This window comes from Colletotrichum spaethianum (assembly GCF_022836535.1).
Source record: "Colletotrichum spaethianum MAFF 239500 DNA, contig41, whole genome shotgun sequence".
Classification (NCBI taxonomy): Eukaryota; Fungi; Ascomycota; class Sordariomycetes; order Glomerellales; family Glomerellaceae; genus Colletotrichum; species Colletotrichum spaethianum.
In genome coordinates, this window is record NW_026054811.1 from 130,333 (window position 1) to 146,744 (window position 16,412).

A 16,412-nucleotide genomic window follows, 5' to 3' on the forward strand; every position below is an offset into this window, starting at 1 on the left:
GTGGGACTTTGTGGACAAAGCCGCCCAATCTGGGAGCGACCATGATGCAATGGGAAAATAAGTAGACGCCTCCCGGCCGCTGCTAGTGGATCCTAGCCGTAAACAGCTTAGATAGGCAACTCTTTAGGGGCCGCAGCATGGCCCTTGCGCCGCGTTCTCGAAAGCTCTCGGGGGGCTCTAAGTCCCCGACTCGGGGTCGGACTGTGGTGGCCACCAAAGCCCGCCCGGTCCGTCATCCATGTCCCCCCATAGTAGTGGAAATTCGGGCTGCTGGCCTGCATGCACGCCGTGCATGGAGAAAGCACGTTCATTTGCAAGCTGACATATTCGCATCCTCGTTAGTTCGGAATTAGAGGTCTCGACCGGGACAATGGCTACAGGGAGTGACCTCATAGCCACCGGCCGGCCGGTAGGCGGGAGCGCGCCAACTCCGCCAGTCTTGTTTCGGCCGCCTTAACACCCGCACACACCAAACTCCACGCCCAATGTGTTGGTGGTATTACGGCTCCAATTCAGTGGTCCCGGGGGGTTGGCAATGTCCGCAAACGTGCCCCCCAGATCCGTTCCTAATGTTGATATTCCATATAATATCTTCATCCGACACCCCTTGGTATCTCTATTGTATTTTTGGTCTTCATCGAACAATAGAGTCCACATACACTTGCCGTTACAACCACACGATACATATACTTTCATCAACAAACGCATCGTGGGATCTTATCACTTTACTTAGTCCCTAGCTCCCCGGAGCCAAGCCCATGGATAATCATTTCCCAACCATGGAGGACAGAACAGCAACAAGAGGCAGCTATGGCACCACAGATACAAGAACAACAACAGCATCCTCTGTCACCATGAACGGAGAGCATACGTTTTCATCAGAACAAGACATGGGCGCATATACTGGTGGCTTCGCGCCAATCAATACGGGAAAGAATGGGGACTCATCCGACGAGGAACTCGAGGCCGAAGCGATGGCCAGCCCAGCCAGGGATACCCACCGCGATACGATGATGATCGATGAGGAGGATAGAAGAGAACTGCAGAGAATTGCAACATCGCTGTCCCGGCATCAAAGCGTAGCCAGCAACGGCCGCCCCCTTTCGACCAACGTCTCTTATGGCGAGGCGTTCGCAACAACGAACGATCCCGCATTGGACCCTTCAAGCAAGTCTTTCGACCTTTCCAAATGGCTTCAGGGTTTCATGAGGGAAATGCAGAACGAAGGTATCGTCCTTAAGAACGCTGGTGTTGCCTACAGGGATCTTAGCGTTTCGGGCTCCGGCGCCGCCCTGCAGCTTCAGCAGACCGTCGGCGACTTCCTAAAGGCGCCGTTGAGAATCGGCGAGCACTTCAGCTTCGGGAAGAAAGAGCCCAAGAGGATCCTCAACAGCTTTGACGGTATTCTGAAAAGCGGCGAACTTTTGATCGTTCTCGGTCGCCCTGGCTCTGGATGCAGCACTCTCTTGAAGACCATGACCGGAGAACTCCAGGGTCTCACATTGGGAGGGGAGTCCGTCATCCACTACAACGGTATCCCTCAAAAGAAGATGATGAAGGAGTTCAAAGGAGAGACTGTCTATAACCAGGAGGTGAGTTAAAATCACACAGATAATTTATCGTATTGACTTCGATTGACTTTGTGTTGCCCAGGTTGACAAGCACTTCCCTCACCTGACTGTCGGTCAAACCCTCGAATTCGCAGCCGCGGTCCGCACACCTTCGCACAGACTACAGGGTATGACACGGGAGGAACACCACAGGAAGGCTGCACAGGTTGTTATGGCCGTCTGCGGTCTCAGCCATACTTTCAACACCAAGGTCGGCAACGATTTCGTTCGCGGCGTCTCTGGTGGTGAGAGAAAGCGTGTCAGTATCGCAGAGATGATGCTCGCTGGTTCACCGATGTGCGCGTGGGACAACAGCACCCGCGGTTTGGATTCAGCGACAGCTCTCAAGTTTGTGCAATCTCTGCGCCTCGCTTCTGACTTCACCGGTAGCGCCAATGCCGTCGCCATCTACCAAGCCAGTCAAGCCATCTACGACCTCTTCGACAAAGCTGTTGTTCTGTACGAAGGTCGCCAGATCTACTTCGGCCCTGCTGGTGCCGCCAAGTCATACTTTGAGCGTATGGGCTGGGAATGTCCTCAGCGTCAGACAACTGGTGACTTTTTGACCTCGGTTACAAATCCTTCCGAGCGCAGGGCTCGCCCTGGCATGGAGAACCAGGTCCCTCGCACGCCGGAGGATTTTGAGGCCTACTGGCGCCAGTCTCCAGAGTTCCAGGCTCTTCGCCAAGAGATCGATCAGCACACTGAAGATTACCCTATTGATCCCCATGGCCAGGCTCTCACCGAGCTCCGCCAGGTTAAGAACGACAGACAGGCCAAGCACGTCCGCCCCAAGTCTCCCTATATTATCAGCATGGCAATGCAGGTCCGGCTCACCACAAAACGCGCCTATCAGCGCATATGGAACGACATCTCAGCCACTGCTACAGCGGCCGCCCTCAACATCATTTTGGCTCTTGTGATCGGTTCGGTCTTCTATGGCACTCCCGATGCAACCGCCGGCTTCTACTCCAAGGGGTCTGTTCTATTTCAGGCTATTCTTATGAATGCTCTGACTGCCATTTCCGAAATCAACAGCCTGTACGACCAGCGGCCAATTGTTGAAAAGCACGCCTCGTATGCCTTCTATCACCCATCGTCGGAAGCCATTGCTGGTGTTGTGGCAGACATTCCAATCAAGTTCGTCACGGCAACCTGCTTTAACCTTACGCTTTACTTCCTCTCAGGACTTCGTCGTGAGCCTGGCCAGTTCTTCCTCTACTTCATGATTACCTACATCTCGACTTTTGTCATGAGCGCCGTCTTCAGAACCATGGCCGCCATCACAAAGACCATTTCCCAGGCAATGATGTTGGCTGGTGTCATGGTCTTGGCGCTTGTCATCTATACCGGTTTCGTCATCAGAGTACCTCAGATGGTTGACTGGTTTGGTTGGATTCGCTGGATCAACCCCATCTTCTACGCTTTCGAGATCCTCATCGCCAACGAGTTCCACGGCCGGGAGTTCACCTGCTCAGCGATCATTCCTTCTTACACCCCCTTGAATGGGGACTCTTGGATCTGCTCGGCTGTCGGTGCTATCGCCGGCCAGCGCACTGTCAGTGGCGATGCCTTTATCGAGACCAACTACCAGTACTACTACTCTCACGTCTGGCGAAACTTCGGCATCCTTCTTGCGTTCCTGTTCTTCTTCATGATAATCTACTTCGTCGCGACTGAACTCAACTCTTCCACCACCAGTACCGCTGAGGTTCTCGTTTTCCGTCGTGGCCACGTTCCTGCCCACCTCCAGGACGGTGTTAGCCGCAGCGTTACCAATGAGGATATGGCGGTGCCCTCCAAGGAGCAAGAGTCCGATGGCAACGTCAAGTCAATCCCCCCTCAGAAGGATATCTTCACCTGGAGAGATGTTGTATACGACATTGAGATCAAGGGCGAGCCCCGCCGGTTGTTGGACAACGTTTCTGGCTGGGTCAAGCCTGGTACGCTCACTGCCCTCATGGGTGTCTCTGGTGCTGGAAAGACGACTCTGCTCGATGTTCTTGCCCAGAGAACCACCATGGGTGTTATTACCGGAGACATGTTTGTCAACGGCAAGCCATTGGATGCCAGCTTCCAGCGTAAGACTGGCTATGTACAGCAGCAAGGTAAGCATTCTCATCCATTAACAATCGAGTAGTTTATTAACAGTATCTAGATCTCCACTTGTCTACGTCGACTGTTCGCGAGAGCTTGCGCTTCAGCGCCATGCTCCGCCAGCCCAAAACCGTCAGCAGAGAGGAAAAGTATGCCTTCGTCGAGGAGGTCATTGACATGCTCAACATGCGCGACTTTGCCGACGCCGTCGTCGGTATTCCCGGCGAGGGTCTGAACGTTGAGCAGCGCAAGCTGCTCACTATCGGTGTCGAATTGGCCGCCAAGCCCAAGCTTCTTTTGTTCCTCGATGAGCCCACCAGTGGTCTCGACTCCCAGAGCTCTTGGGCTATTTGCGCCTTCCTCCGCAAACTTGCTGATTCGGGTCAAGCTGTCCTTTGCACCGTCCATCAGCCCAGCGCTATTTTGTTCCAGCAGTTCGACCGCCTTCTCTTCCTCGCTCGTGGTGGCAAGACCGTTTACTTTGGCGATATCGGTGATAACTCTCGCACTCTCCTGAACTACTTCGAGTCCCACGGTGCTCGTCAGTGTGGCGACGAGGAGAACCCAGCAGAGTACATGCTCGAGATTGTCAATAACGGTAACAATTCTAAAGGCGAGGACTGGCACAGTGTCTGGAAGTCAAGCAATGAACGGCACGGTGTTGAGGCCGAGATCGAGAGGATTCACCTTGAGAAAGAGCATGAGGAGGTTGCCGGCAGCGAGGACGCCGGTGCTCACTCTGAGTTCGCCATGCCTTTCACCACACAACTCATGGAGGTCACCACTCGAGTCTTCCAGCAATACTGGCGTATGCCCAACTACGTTTTTGCGAAGTTCTTCCTTGGTATCGCCGCTGGTCTCTTCATTGGATTCTCTTTCTGGAATGCCGATGGAAGCCAGGCTGGTATGCAGAACGTTGTCTTCGGTGTCTTCATGGTCATCACTATCTTCTCCACCATCGTCCAACAGATCCAGCCACACTTTGTCACCCAGAGAGCCCTGTACGAAGTCCGCGAGCGTCCCAGCAAGGCTTACTCCTGGAAGGCTTTCATGTTCGCTAGTATCATTGTTGAGATCCCCTACCAGATCATCACCGGTATCCTCATTTGGGCCTGCTTCTACTATCCCATCATCGGCGTCCAATCCTCTGTCAGACAGGTATTGGTTCTCCTGTACGCCATTCAACTCTTCATCTACGCCAGCTCATTCGCACACATGACCATTGCTGCCTTCCCCGATGCCCAGACCGCTTCGGGCATGGTTACGCTCTTGGTGCTTATGAGCTTGACCTTCTGCGGTGTCCTGCAAGCTCCATCCGCACTTCCCGGCTTCTGGATCTTCATGTACCGCGTCTCTCCCTTTACCTACTGGGTCGCCGGCATTGTCGGCACTCAACTACACGGCCGGGCTGTTACTTGCTCCGCTAGCGAAACCGCCATTTTCAACCCACCTGCCAATCAAACATGTGGCGAGTACCTCTCAGACTACCTCCAGACGGCCCCTGGTCAGCTGCAGAACCCTGACGCAACTGAGCAGTGCAGATACTGCTCTCTCAGCAACGCTGATCAGTATCTGGCTGGCAGCAACATTTTCTACGATGAGCGATGGCGTAACTTTGGTATTGTCTGGGCTTTCATCTTCTTCAACATTTTCATCGCTGTTATTTCTTACTACCTCGTCCGTGTCAAGAAGTGGAATACTGGCGCATCGAAGAAGACTAAGAAGGATTCGAAGGGAAAAGGTACAGGGGCCCAATAGGCTGAACACAGATAAAAGGATACATTCATGAGGAAAACACATACATATTAATAGTCTCAGTTCTTCAACAGCAAGCGTTGTTTTATGTAGTTAAGAAAGATTGGAATTCACACCAGATCTAACTCTAAAACATTCAGAGAATCATATCATTACTAGCGAGTGAAATCAAGTTGACAGCGACGTAAGCCGTTTGATGCGCATGTTTTTGTCACTCTGCCTGAAGTAAAAGCCAAGGTGGATGGCTTTTCCACTGAAATGGCCATCAACTAGTTCCCAGATAGTTCACACGGACACAAGAGATGGCCAGTTTTCACTTTTCCGGTACCTTATTCAAGACATTTCGCGCGCTCTCAGACCTTCATTCTGTATGAGCCCTAAATCAAAACTAGCTATCATCTAGAGGCTATTTGTCTGCAGCTGTGCAATACTTTCACCCAGTCAACTCATACTCTTAGAAGGTGACATCAACTGGTGTCAAGAACACTAGCATTGATCACCGCCTGCAAGCGGCTCGAGCCTCTCCACCGCGACGCGTGAATGACTGATTTCATGAGCCTGGTTTTCCACGCTCGGCAGTAATTTCAAGCGTTCTTTTGTCAAAGGCAACAAAGAAAAAGTTAAAGAACTGCTGAATTGACCTTACTACATAATCTGCCATAGCCCAACCAAGTTGCTTAGGGGGCCAAAGAGATAGAAATCAGACTGATCATTAATGATATGACGACTAAATAAGGTTTGACAGTGATCGTGTGAGTATATGCAATTTCTTCAAGAGCCGAATCGTGACGTTTCAGCAGGCGGTTCAGCCCAGATATTGACGGTCTTCGGGGGCGGCCCTGCCGAGACTCTACAGATGTTCGACATTTATATTGTTTTAGTCCAACCACCAGTCGGCCAGAAACTGCACAACCATGTGCTAGTTCCCATTGTATATTTGGTGAAAGTTGTCTTTGGAGGATATGCCGAGCGCCCCAGAAGTTGCATGTACAACTAGCCTGGAGACAACCTGCGCTCTAGTATCAATATGACAAATGTCACTTCTTCCCAAATGGATGGTCCAATCAGCTATACAGAAATTGCCCAGGAGAATCATCTTAAGATTACCTTCCTGGAGACTGGAACTCAAGTTAAGTTATCGAAGGTGTGATTCGTCCTTAAAAATGTGCTCTCCATTGTCCTTTTTGTTGTTTTTCCTATTTCATTTTTGTTTTGCCCTCGTCCTTCCAACGTATGTCTTATCAACCCAATAATGCTTGTCCTAAGTCACTGGTGTGCGTATAATTCTGAGAATGTATGGAATCGATGACTGATCTTGAACTGTCAGAATGCGCGATCAAACAAGGTGCTACTGGCTATTCCTCCGATGGGCAGTGCCAAAATGGTCATTCGTACAGTGGTACCGTTAGTTATTCAGGCTGGTAGATCAATTTTTCCTGGAATTCAGCGTCCGTTACTATTCCTCGCTGAGAGGAAATTTACCATGGATCCAAATGAAATCTGCAGGCAGCGCAGGTACTGTGATAACATCCGTATTTATGTTGTTGGATCTGGACCCAGAGTTGTTGAGGTGCAGCCGCGCGGTTAGCCAGGGCAATAACAAAGACCTGATGTTAGGCATCTTTGCATGATGACCAGCTCAGTCTGTCAAATCCACTTGACGACACGACGCTAACGAAGAATGCTCATCTCCACTAAGAACAATCAATGTACGCCCGTCGTGCCACCCTCAAACTACTAACGATATCTCGCTATTACAGTCATGAGCACCTTCTCCCCTCCCACACCGCCCTCAAGGGCCCCAACATACGATGAGCAAAGATTCAAAACCATCACCTCACCTTGCGAGTGGGTGGAGGACTATCACCCTGGTGGCTATCACCCCGTCCATATTGGTGATGTTTTCAAAAATGGCCAGTATAAGGTGATCCGGAAGCTGGGCGAGGGCTCCTACTCTACGGTCTGGCTGGCAAGTGACTTGCGGTGAGTTTGTCTCCTGCGTTGTCTGCATCTAGCCACGCCAAGTGCAATTGCTAATTTGCTTCAAGGTACAATCAATACATTGCCCTGAAGATTCTTGTCTCGGAGATTTCAAGATTTACAGCTGATTTGAGGATTTTACGCCATATCGCAGAAGTTGCACTAAGGGAGGCCTCTCAACACGTCACCCGGCTACTGGGCGATTTCGAGCACCTAGGCCCTAACGGCATTCACAAGGTCCTAGTACTTGAACCTATGGGCGCGAGTGTCAATAACATGGTCGAAGAGCTGCCTCAGTTCAAGCCTCGCAGACAAGAAATGATAGTCGCTATCCGCCTCATATGGCAAAGAGTATCCACAAGCAGTCCTTGCAAGCCCTGGAATTCCTACACGACAACGGCGTTTCGCATGGAGATTTTCAACCAGGAAACCTGCTGTTCACTCTTGACGATATTGAATCCAAACCTAAGGACGTGCTCCGCCAGGCTGAAGATGTGCAAGCCAGGTCAATTTCGCCACCGGTGGAAAGGCTAGATGGTAAACAAGATAAATGGGCTCCTCGATACCTTTGCATCGCACAGCCGCTAGAGCAGTTCACACACTATACTGAAGGCTTCAACATCAAACTCTCCGACATGGGCGGCGGTGAATACCCACTCTACGATTACATAAGCCTTACATTGAACTGTATTTTGTGATAAAAACCTATACTAATCGCTACCTGTATTGATTAGCTTTCTTTTTTACAGACCCGCCATCAAACCCTGTCATTCCAGTCGGCCTTCGAGCTCCTGAGTTGATTCTAACAGGAGGCGTCGACCGAACTCTTGATGTTTCGAATTTTGGCTGCCTGGTCTTTGAGCTCATCACTGGACAGCCTCTCTTTTGCGTTCCAGGGTCTAACTTTGAGGATGATGACCATCTTCTCTTACTTACGGCTAGGATCGGAGCTCTTCCCGAAGAGCTTTTTCTGCATTGGAAGTCGTCTTCACTATACTTCACCGCGGATCGAAAGCGTTTCAATTGCCAACTTGGGAGTGTCGGGGATGGGGAAGAGCCTCTTGTGTGGTGGAACAGACTACCATAGAGGAGCTTTTTGACCAAGCCGGGCTGGACTTGACCGAAGAGGATGCCTGCAACGTCAAAAGGCTTATTAGACGGATTTTTGCAGTATGATCCCACGAAGAGACCTTCACCAGCGGAGCTTTTGCTCGATCCGTGGTTTCGTGAAATTGACATTTAAAATAGCTCGTCTCGTCTAAGAAAACATACATAGTGGAATCTAGCTGCTACTACTCACTGCTTGCTTTTGCTTTTCAATCGCTGTACAGTCTTGAGAATATCTTGACATCCACAGACTATGAGCGTAGAATGCCCTGAAATATGTCGAAGAAGCGTGTGCGGCGCATCTGTGGTGAAATCATTGGTTCCTGATCTGGTGGAGCATATTTCATCAAGTTTTACGCAACTCGCCACACAGCTCTGATAGTCTACGATAGTGGCCCAAAGCCGCCCACTTAGATCCATCATTGAACAACACTTAATATCTTTCTTCTTCTTCTTTTTTCAATTTTAAAGAATGATGTAGATAAGCGGCATCAAGCAAAGGTGAGTATCACGATTTTTGTATCTGAGATTGTCATCCTGCACCGCTGATGTCGCTCAGACAGTTGATGCCATTATGAACAACAGCAGTTGAACCAGCAATAGCTAACGGTCAAAAGGACTGTTGAGAGATTGGAAACGTTGTATTGTATTGCATCCACCATCACAAGTGCCTCGGACTATAGATGGAAAGCAATATATTTAATGCTTTCTATGCACCTATTGATTTAGAGCTTCATGTTCATTGTTGAGTTGAGCTCTCCATAACGTATGTTACTAAAAGTCACCTCAGGATTAGACACAATTTGAGTGATCACCGACGGGTTACCCTCGGTAGCGTTGCAAGGTCCGCTGCTGCCCTGATCAAGCCACTCCATGAACGTCGCCTTATCCCACCACAAGCTCAGAGCCAAAACCATGCCACGGGTCATGGCGTTTCCCATACCTTCCATGGCACCCAGGCGCATGAATTCCGATGCGCCGGTAGCTTGGCAATACTCGTCGTCCATGAAGTTGATCTTTGGAGGTCCTTCAATGTTCACGACGTTGTTCTGGATGACCTTGCCGTCTTGTATGTACATGCGGCGGAGCTCCTTGAGCTTGCCGTTCTCCGAGGGGAATTGAGTGACGACGGTGAATTTGCGGGTCGTATCTACCTCAAAATCGTCGCCTCTACCGTAGTAGTTGGTGGCATTTACGTTGTTCGGGTTCCAAGAGCAACCAGACTTATCGCACACGCCTGCCTTTTCGCACTCCTCGCCGGTGCACTTGTAGAGACCTGACAAGCTGCAAGGATGAGGCGCGATATGCGTCGCACGGGAGTTGGCTTCCCAAATGTCAAGTTCGTTACAGCAAGAGCCTTTCCCTTCAAAGTTACCCTTGAATCGTTGTCAGTGAAATAGCTACGTAATAATTGGCACAGCTTGGACTTACGACTCCGTTGATGAATGAGGTCTTGAAGCACTGGGCATCACAGTAGCCAGTACCCCAGCTTGGACCAAGCTTATTGAGACTGCTAGTGTTCTTGCCACCGTCGGCTGGCATCTCGGACAGGTAGAGTGCGCCGTTCATACCGCAGGGCAGCTTGACCATGTCAACATCGAAAGTAAATTCAGCGCCGGTCAACCGGATCATCTCGTATCGCTCCTTGTTCTCTTCCAACAAGTAGACTCGTGGCGAAACCTCTGCACCATTGTCGTTGAACATAGTCAAGCGAAGGTCGCTACCACGGGTAAATACGCCATTGGCGCTGTAGTCGGAGATCCCTTCAATATGGCAGTTCTTTGCGCACTCTTCCGGAGTCGTACACGCAGTGGAGTTAGGCGGGCTGTTGCCGGTATCACAACTCACTCCACTAGACGTTTCGATAGCATGCTGGCTGGAGTCGACCACGATATAGTTGGTCTTCTTTTGACATCCATCTTTGACAGTGCATCTGAAGGTTTCAAGCTTGGGGTGGTTATCTGTCGAATTGCTAGGCGCCTGACCTGAGACGAGGTGAGTGAGGAAGAAAGAAATAGAAAGAACGAAGAAAGCCATATTGGCAAGTTGCAAATGCTGAGTTGGCCAACAAGATGCAACAACCGCGGATAAATAAGTAGAAGTTAGAAGAAACAAAATTTATGCTGCCAGAAACATCTGATCTTTGGCAGAAGCAAGACCGAGCTAAATAGTTTTGATGAACAGTATGACCATCTCATGCGAGACCGAACAAGCCCCCATCATTAAACTGTTTCAATGATTGCTAAACATCAGACTTTGTCTATGGTAAGCTTTTTCGGTTCATTAGTGGATTGTCTCAGGGGTAAAGGGGTGGTCCCTTGGATATCCGCAAGGACTCTTTGGTGTGACAGCAATCGTGAGCAGACGCTTCAATCCGGTTTCTCTACCAGACCCGGCTGAAGTATGAAGAATGCAGGAGGAAACTTAGATTAGATACGGCAGCAGCGTGGCAAGCCTTGGGGATTCAGAAAAGACCAGACGATTCGGAAGGAAGTGTTGATCACTTGGGGGCTGCAATACCCGAAAGGTCGTCAAGGAACACCTTACATCCATTTCGGAAGATTGAGATGGGGCCAATCTATCCGGAATCAGCTTCGTGAGCATTGTCCCACCTCGTGCTAAGGAGGTGTTTCCCTGTTGTGGCCTTCCATTTAAGCGTGATTTAAAGTTCTCCCCTGTAACGGAAAAATGGTTTCGAAAAAGCTAATTTTCAACAGAGCATCAGAATGTGGGGTTTTGTTTTCTTGCTGAATTGAACACACGAACCAGGTCAAAGACAACCGTTGGCCTCCGGCTAGCCGGACTGACCGCTGATCTGTTCAGAAATTGGCCAAGCGTTCTTTGAAGTATTCAGATCTACGTCTTAGGCCACAGCTTAATGGCTCGTCAAGGAGGATATTGTCATGCCATATTTGCACACAATAGTTAGCTGCGGAGCGAAGTACGCGTGTGGCACTTCATTCGATAACACATAAAGTAAGCCGAATTAATGCGAAGTCGTTGCTGTTATCGTGCTATGTACTCTGGGATGGGTCCACTGAAGTGGCATAAGGACGTTATATAGATAGAAGTTACCAGGGACACGGCCGATTTCTCCATTATAATGAGCTAAAGCTTCAATCTGTGCTTGCCGAATCTTGGCCCTGCTTCAAACCCAGGTGCTGAATTCAGTCTACCATGCAGTAGACTAGTCAAGAATTCCAAGGGGAGCCTCAAAGGGCTTGGGCGTGGGAGAGTTCAGCATGAATCACAATTGATGGTGATTCTTGGATGCTAAGAATGAAGCAAAACGGTGTGCTAGTCAGTTGCGTCAGTCCCCGAACTGCTCGGATCGTTGTCGGAAATCGTTTGTTCCGAACTGAGACGATCAACGAGTCGGGCTTTCAAGCCACATTTGTTAAGTCAAAAACTGGTGTCACTTAAGTGGGTGCTAAAGGTTTGTCACTTATTCTTACCATACATACTGTTATCTTGCTCAGTTGAACCTTGGTTACAGCTGCACGTGCCTTTTGCATATGCCCGTCACCCTGATTTTTAATGATTACGAAAGAAGTTATAAAAGGGTAATTATATTTGGGTTTAAGGTAAGATGAGGTTGGTGCTTCGATGCATCTAGTCAGATTTCGACAAACTGACACCTAGCCAAACACCAATTTCCTATATTGCCGCTTGTTCTGATGCTTGTATTATTATGACTTAGTTAACTTGGACACTTCATCAAAAACGACAAAAACAGAAAGGGTTACAAAATAACATCAAAAACGCATCGCTCCCTTAAGCTCGATTCCGAGATTATTTACGAGCCGTACATAAGCGTGCGTTTTTAGTCGCCCCTCCTCTCTTGGGATATTACTTCAGCAGCAAATTGTACTTCGTCCCAGGTTGTAATTTGTTGAGCTCTCTTTCTGTTGTCCAGTTTGTACATGTACTTGAGGAAGATAAGACCGCAAATGCCACATGCCATAACGGTCATCGTGACGGTAAGAGGAACTTCATCTAATTTCAATACAAGTAAAGACACCCAACACGCATGATATCTTATTAATGAAAGACTCACATCTGGGAGCATATTTGCTCCTAAATATCTATCCAGCAATCACACCAGCAATGTTGGAAGAGGCCTTTGATGCGCCGGCCCCTACCCCTTTCCGAACCGCTCTGGAACGTACAGTGAAGTCAGCTCGTCTGGTTCCTCATAGGGAACCTCTGCAGAAGTATGCGGAAGCCGAATTTGCGCCATTTTTAGCACGGGGTCACTGAGTTCGTGGCCAACTTTGTTGCTCGCATGGAGTCGGAGTGGCTAAACCTCTAGCCTGAAGTGGCGCCGAAATTAGCTGTCGCCGCTTCGAGTTGGCTGAACGCATGAGAATGCAAGACGGTGATATTAACGTAACAGCTAATTCAATGAAGATGTACCAAATCGCACGGGATTTCTTGGCGGACCGTCGCATTAACCCAGAGAACCGGAAGAAGACCCAGCATCTTCGCTCCTCCTGAAGCACGGTGCGCAAGGACAACCTCTTAGCGAAGAGCATTTGATGTCGGTGCTCTTGAATTTCTAAACCAGGCGTAACAACTGACAAGCCCATAGTGGTTACCTTCGACAATCACTGGTCGTCAGCGTAGTGGCACCGCCGATTCTCATAGGGTCGATTTGTGACCACCTCTCAAAGGACAAAGCGCTTCAGAAAAAGCTGAGAGAAGACCAATCGCTGATACCCGCAGCAATGGAAGAGTCTTTTCGATTATATAGCCCGTATCGAGATTTCATGCGGACCACTTCAAAAGACGTTCAATTACACGGCAAAATTATACGTCCGAACCAGTTATACTATGCTACACAGCCGCCAACCGTGATCCAGAGTTGTTCGAAAGACCCGATGAGTTCATCCTTTACAGAGGAAATATCATCGTCCGCATGGGTTTTGGCAAAGACAGGCATCGATGTGCGGGAATGCCGCTTGCGAGATTGCAAATCAGTATCAGCTTTTACACGGATGCCTCGCAATAATCCCCCTCGGGCTCTACACATTGTCCTGCGCACCATTTTACGAAGCGCCACAGACTTTGAGGCAGATGGTGACTTGGAATTCTCTAGGATGCCAGAATAGGGATTATTAGCTGCCCGGTCAGGTTTGGTCATTGAGCAGGACACAAGTAATAATTTCTCGAACGCCTATGCGAGTTATCTTGCATGTGAGTATAATGATCCGTAACTGCAATATTGAAGACAATGCCGATAAGCTTTGTGAGTTCTCAATTATTCCATCCAGGTAACTAAAGGATGGAGGAGAACCATAACCGTAAACTGTCCAATTCTTCTATCTAAATACGTGTTGCAATAGTGGAAGTGCTTTCTAAGTCACATTAAAGCTGGTTGGGTGACGTTAACCAGCAAGAGAAGGCCATATACCCAAAGCCATGTTGATGGAATGAATACCTCGAGAACAAAAAAAAGAATCCATGAAGCTAGCAGTCTTCGCATGAGGCACAAATGTGCAATTGCAAGGAACAATTGACTAGCCAAGGACGAATGACAAATAAACATCAGCGAGCCGTCCTGATGACGCCACATGAGGCGGCATTCATGCCCAAGGCAGGAATTTATATGAAATTACATCATTACGGAAATTTTTGAACAAACCCAAATTAATGTCTCCTTACCGAAATAACTCGAGGTGAACATAGGTCACATTGCAGCGCAGATGGTCGTAATTGACAAGCCTTTATATTGGAGTAAGTGAAGTGAGCCAGGTGGGAAAGCAAAAAGACGAAGGTGCACTGAGGCCGTGAGGGGCAAGTGATCAATGTGGGAAAGAGGACATCCCTGTTCGGTGCTAGCGCCGGCCCGGGCATTCGTTTGTCAGTTGTCTCGTGGAGTTTGTGGGGAAGATGGGGACGCCATTTTTCTCCATCAACACGTCTGAAATCCAGACAAGACATGGATGTGGGAAACACGGATATGGGATGCGAACCCGGTGCAATGACCGACGAAACTCGGCAAAGTACCGCGACCAGCTTTGTATGTGCTTATTGCCGCCGAAGGTTCACGAAGAAAGAGCATCTCAAGGTATACATCACATCACTATGGACGACGGACTTCATGCTGAAACTTCCTTCTAGAGACACGAAAGAGCCCGTGAGTTCGACAGAATGTCCTGTTTTCAAGTGGAAGGCCTTCTTTTTGTGATTATATCCAATATCCAATATCTCGTCTGATCCTGTCTTATTCAAGATACCGGTGCGAAACCATTCAAATGCACAATATGCGATCGGACCTTCTCGCGTGGAGACGTACTCACTAGGCACACCAAGGGCCATAAGCCAGCCGCTCATTTAAGAGTCATATCCGATTGTTCATCTATTCAGACGTCTCTTGACCCCTTCCCTGAACCTCGCGGTGGTAGTCCAGTTCCAGCTGCCAACAGCAATGTCGTCTTCGACTTTGGCAACGAAGGAAACGGACACAGACCTGGTCAAAACTTTTGGCCCACACGCCAATCTGAAAATCGAATTTTACAGCACGACGCGTCTTCCTCTTTGTTATGGCCTGACTCGGAAGAACTCTTCCAGAGTTTAGTGTCGGGAGATGGTATAAATTGGGTTCAGTCCGTACCTAGTCTAATCTTAGGTCCCGAACTTCCGCAAGGTGACCCAGCGTCAGTTAGGCAACGCAGTGACGCTAATCAAAATAGGGAAGATGAGCTCGCCACAGTAGAGGATGGTCGTCGAGCCTTCCAGACTATTAACGGACTTCTGACCAATACAGTAAGTATGCCAACTAACAGGCACCTGTTGTTCGTCATCCTTCGAGTCATGCTTATATTCTGATGACCAACTGACATCTTGCAGCTGTTTAATGTCACCTCTCATGTGGAACTTTCCGACTTGACGCCTCGCTTCCTTGATAGCAGTCTACACATGTTCTTCACCAAGTTTGTGCCCATCCTTCCAGTCATTCATCGACCTACGTTTATATATCGGGATTGCTCGGCACATCTTCTTCTAAATGCAATTGCTCTCGGTTCACTCTTTCTTGGAACTGAGGATGCATCTGCCAAGGTACTTGATGTTGAGTCTGCTCGTCGCTATGTTGGCCGTGCTGATTAACAGAGATCTCTTAGGGTGAGGCCTTATGGAGACTCGCGTATACGGCAATTGCCACCTCGTGGTCCGGAATGATTGAACACAGAAGAGAGCATGATGCTTGCAGCGGCGTTGAGCTGATTTTGACTGCACTCCTAAGCCAGACATATGCAGCTCTCTCGAAGGTGAATGGGCTCGACACACTGCTAATACTGAATACACAGCTGATAAGACAAACTCAATCAGAACCGGGAGTTGAGGATGACAAGCCAGACATTCTATGGATTAAGCATGCATTGGGCTCAATATTGCGGACTGTATGACACTGGCCCATCTCGACCGGAAACAGCCCGATTGCCGCAGGAGAATGATCCGATTGGCACAAAAATGCATGCTTGGCGATCATGGGCAGCCAGAGAGACACAGTTGAGAACACTACTTGGTCTTTGTGTAGTTGACGGTGTCGTATCGCAGTTCAGTGGCAATCTTGTCAATACCTGGCTAGCTACTAAGTCTCTACCATTAGCTGTTGAAGAAGATATCTTCGCCGCTGATACTGTCGACAAATGGATCCAAGCGATGTCGGCCGCCAACAACCAAAGGATCAACACATCTGTTACACCTGAACGTTTCCATGAATTGTATCACTCTTTGGTTTCTAACGGGGCTCGATCGTTCCAAGATCGCCATCTACTTGGACTTCTCAACATTAAGATTCTTCTAGAGATCCTAGCTTCTCTTGCTATCAATGTCGAACAGTCCAATCGAAGCCCCAAC

General features: G+C 49.0%; 3 protein-coding genes across 3 annotated transcripts; 2 read left to right on the top strand and 1 right to left on the bottom strand.

Moving 5' to 3' along the window:
- Positions 1–854: 854 nt before the first annotated feature.
- ColSpa_11000 (zinc cluster transcription factor acuM) lies at positions 855–5,465 on the top strand (the record flags this gene model as incomplete). Its single annotated transcript, XM_049277212.1, has 3 exons — positions 855–1,592; positions 1,654–3,718; positions 3,769–5,465. 3 exons carry the CDS (start codon positions 855–857, stop codon positions 5,463–5,465), a joined length of 4,500 nt encoding a protein of 1,499 aa, XP_049133169.1.
- Positions 5,466–7,224: 1,759 nt separating this feature from the next.
- Positions 7,225–8,685, top strand: ColSpa_11001 (serine/threonine-protein kinase SSN3; the record flags this gene model as incomplete). Its single annotated transcript, XM_049277213.1, is given in 6 exon segments — positions 7,225–7,445; positions 7,511–7,793; positions 7,808–8,087; positions 8,192–8,505; positions 8,520–8,582; positions 8,614–8,685. The coding sequence occupies 6 exon segments, from the start codon at positions 7,225–7,227 to the stop codon at positions 8,683–8,685; spliced, it is 1,233 nt and encodes a 410-aa protein (XP_049133170.1).
- A 589-nt stretch (positions 8,686–9,274) lies between these two features.
- Positions 9,275–10,586, bottom strand: ColSpa_11002 (endoglucanase type C; the record flags this gene model as incomplete). The annotated part of the gene is made up of 2 exons (XM_049277214.1): positions 9,275–9,925; positions 9,981–10,586. The coding sequence occupies 2 exons, from the start codon at positions 10,584–10,586 to the stop codon at positions 9,275–9,277; spliced, it is 1,257 nt and encodes a 418-aa protein (XP_049133171.1).
- Positions 10,587–16,412: the final 5,826 nt, after the last annotated feature.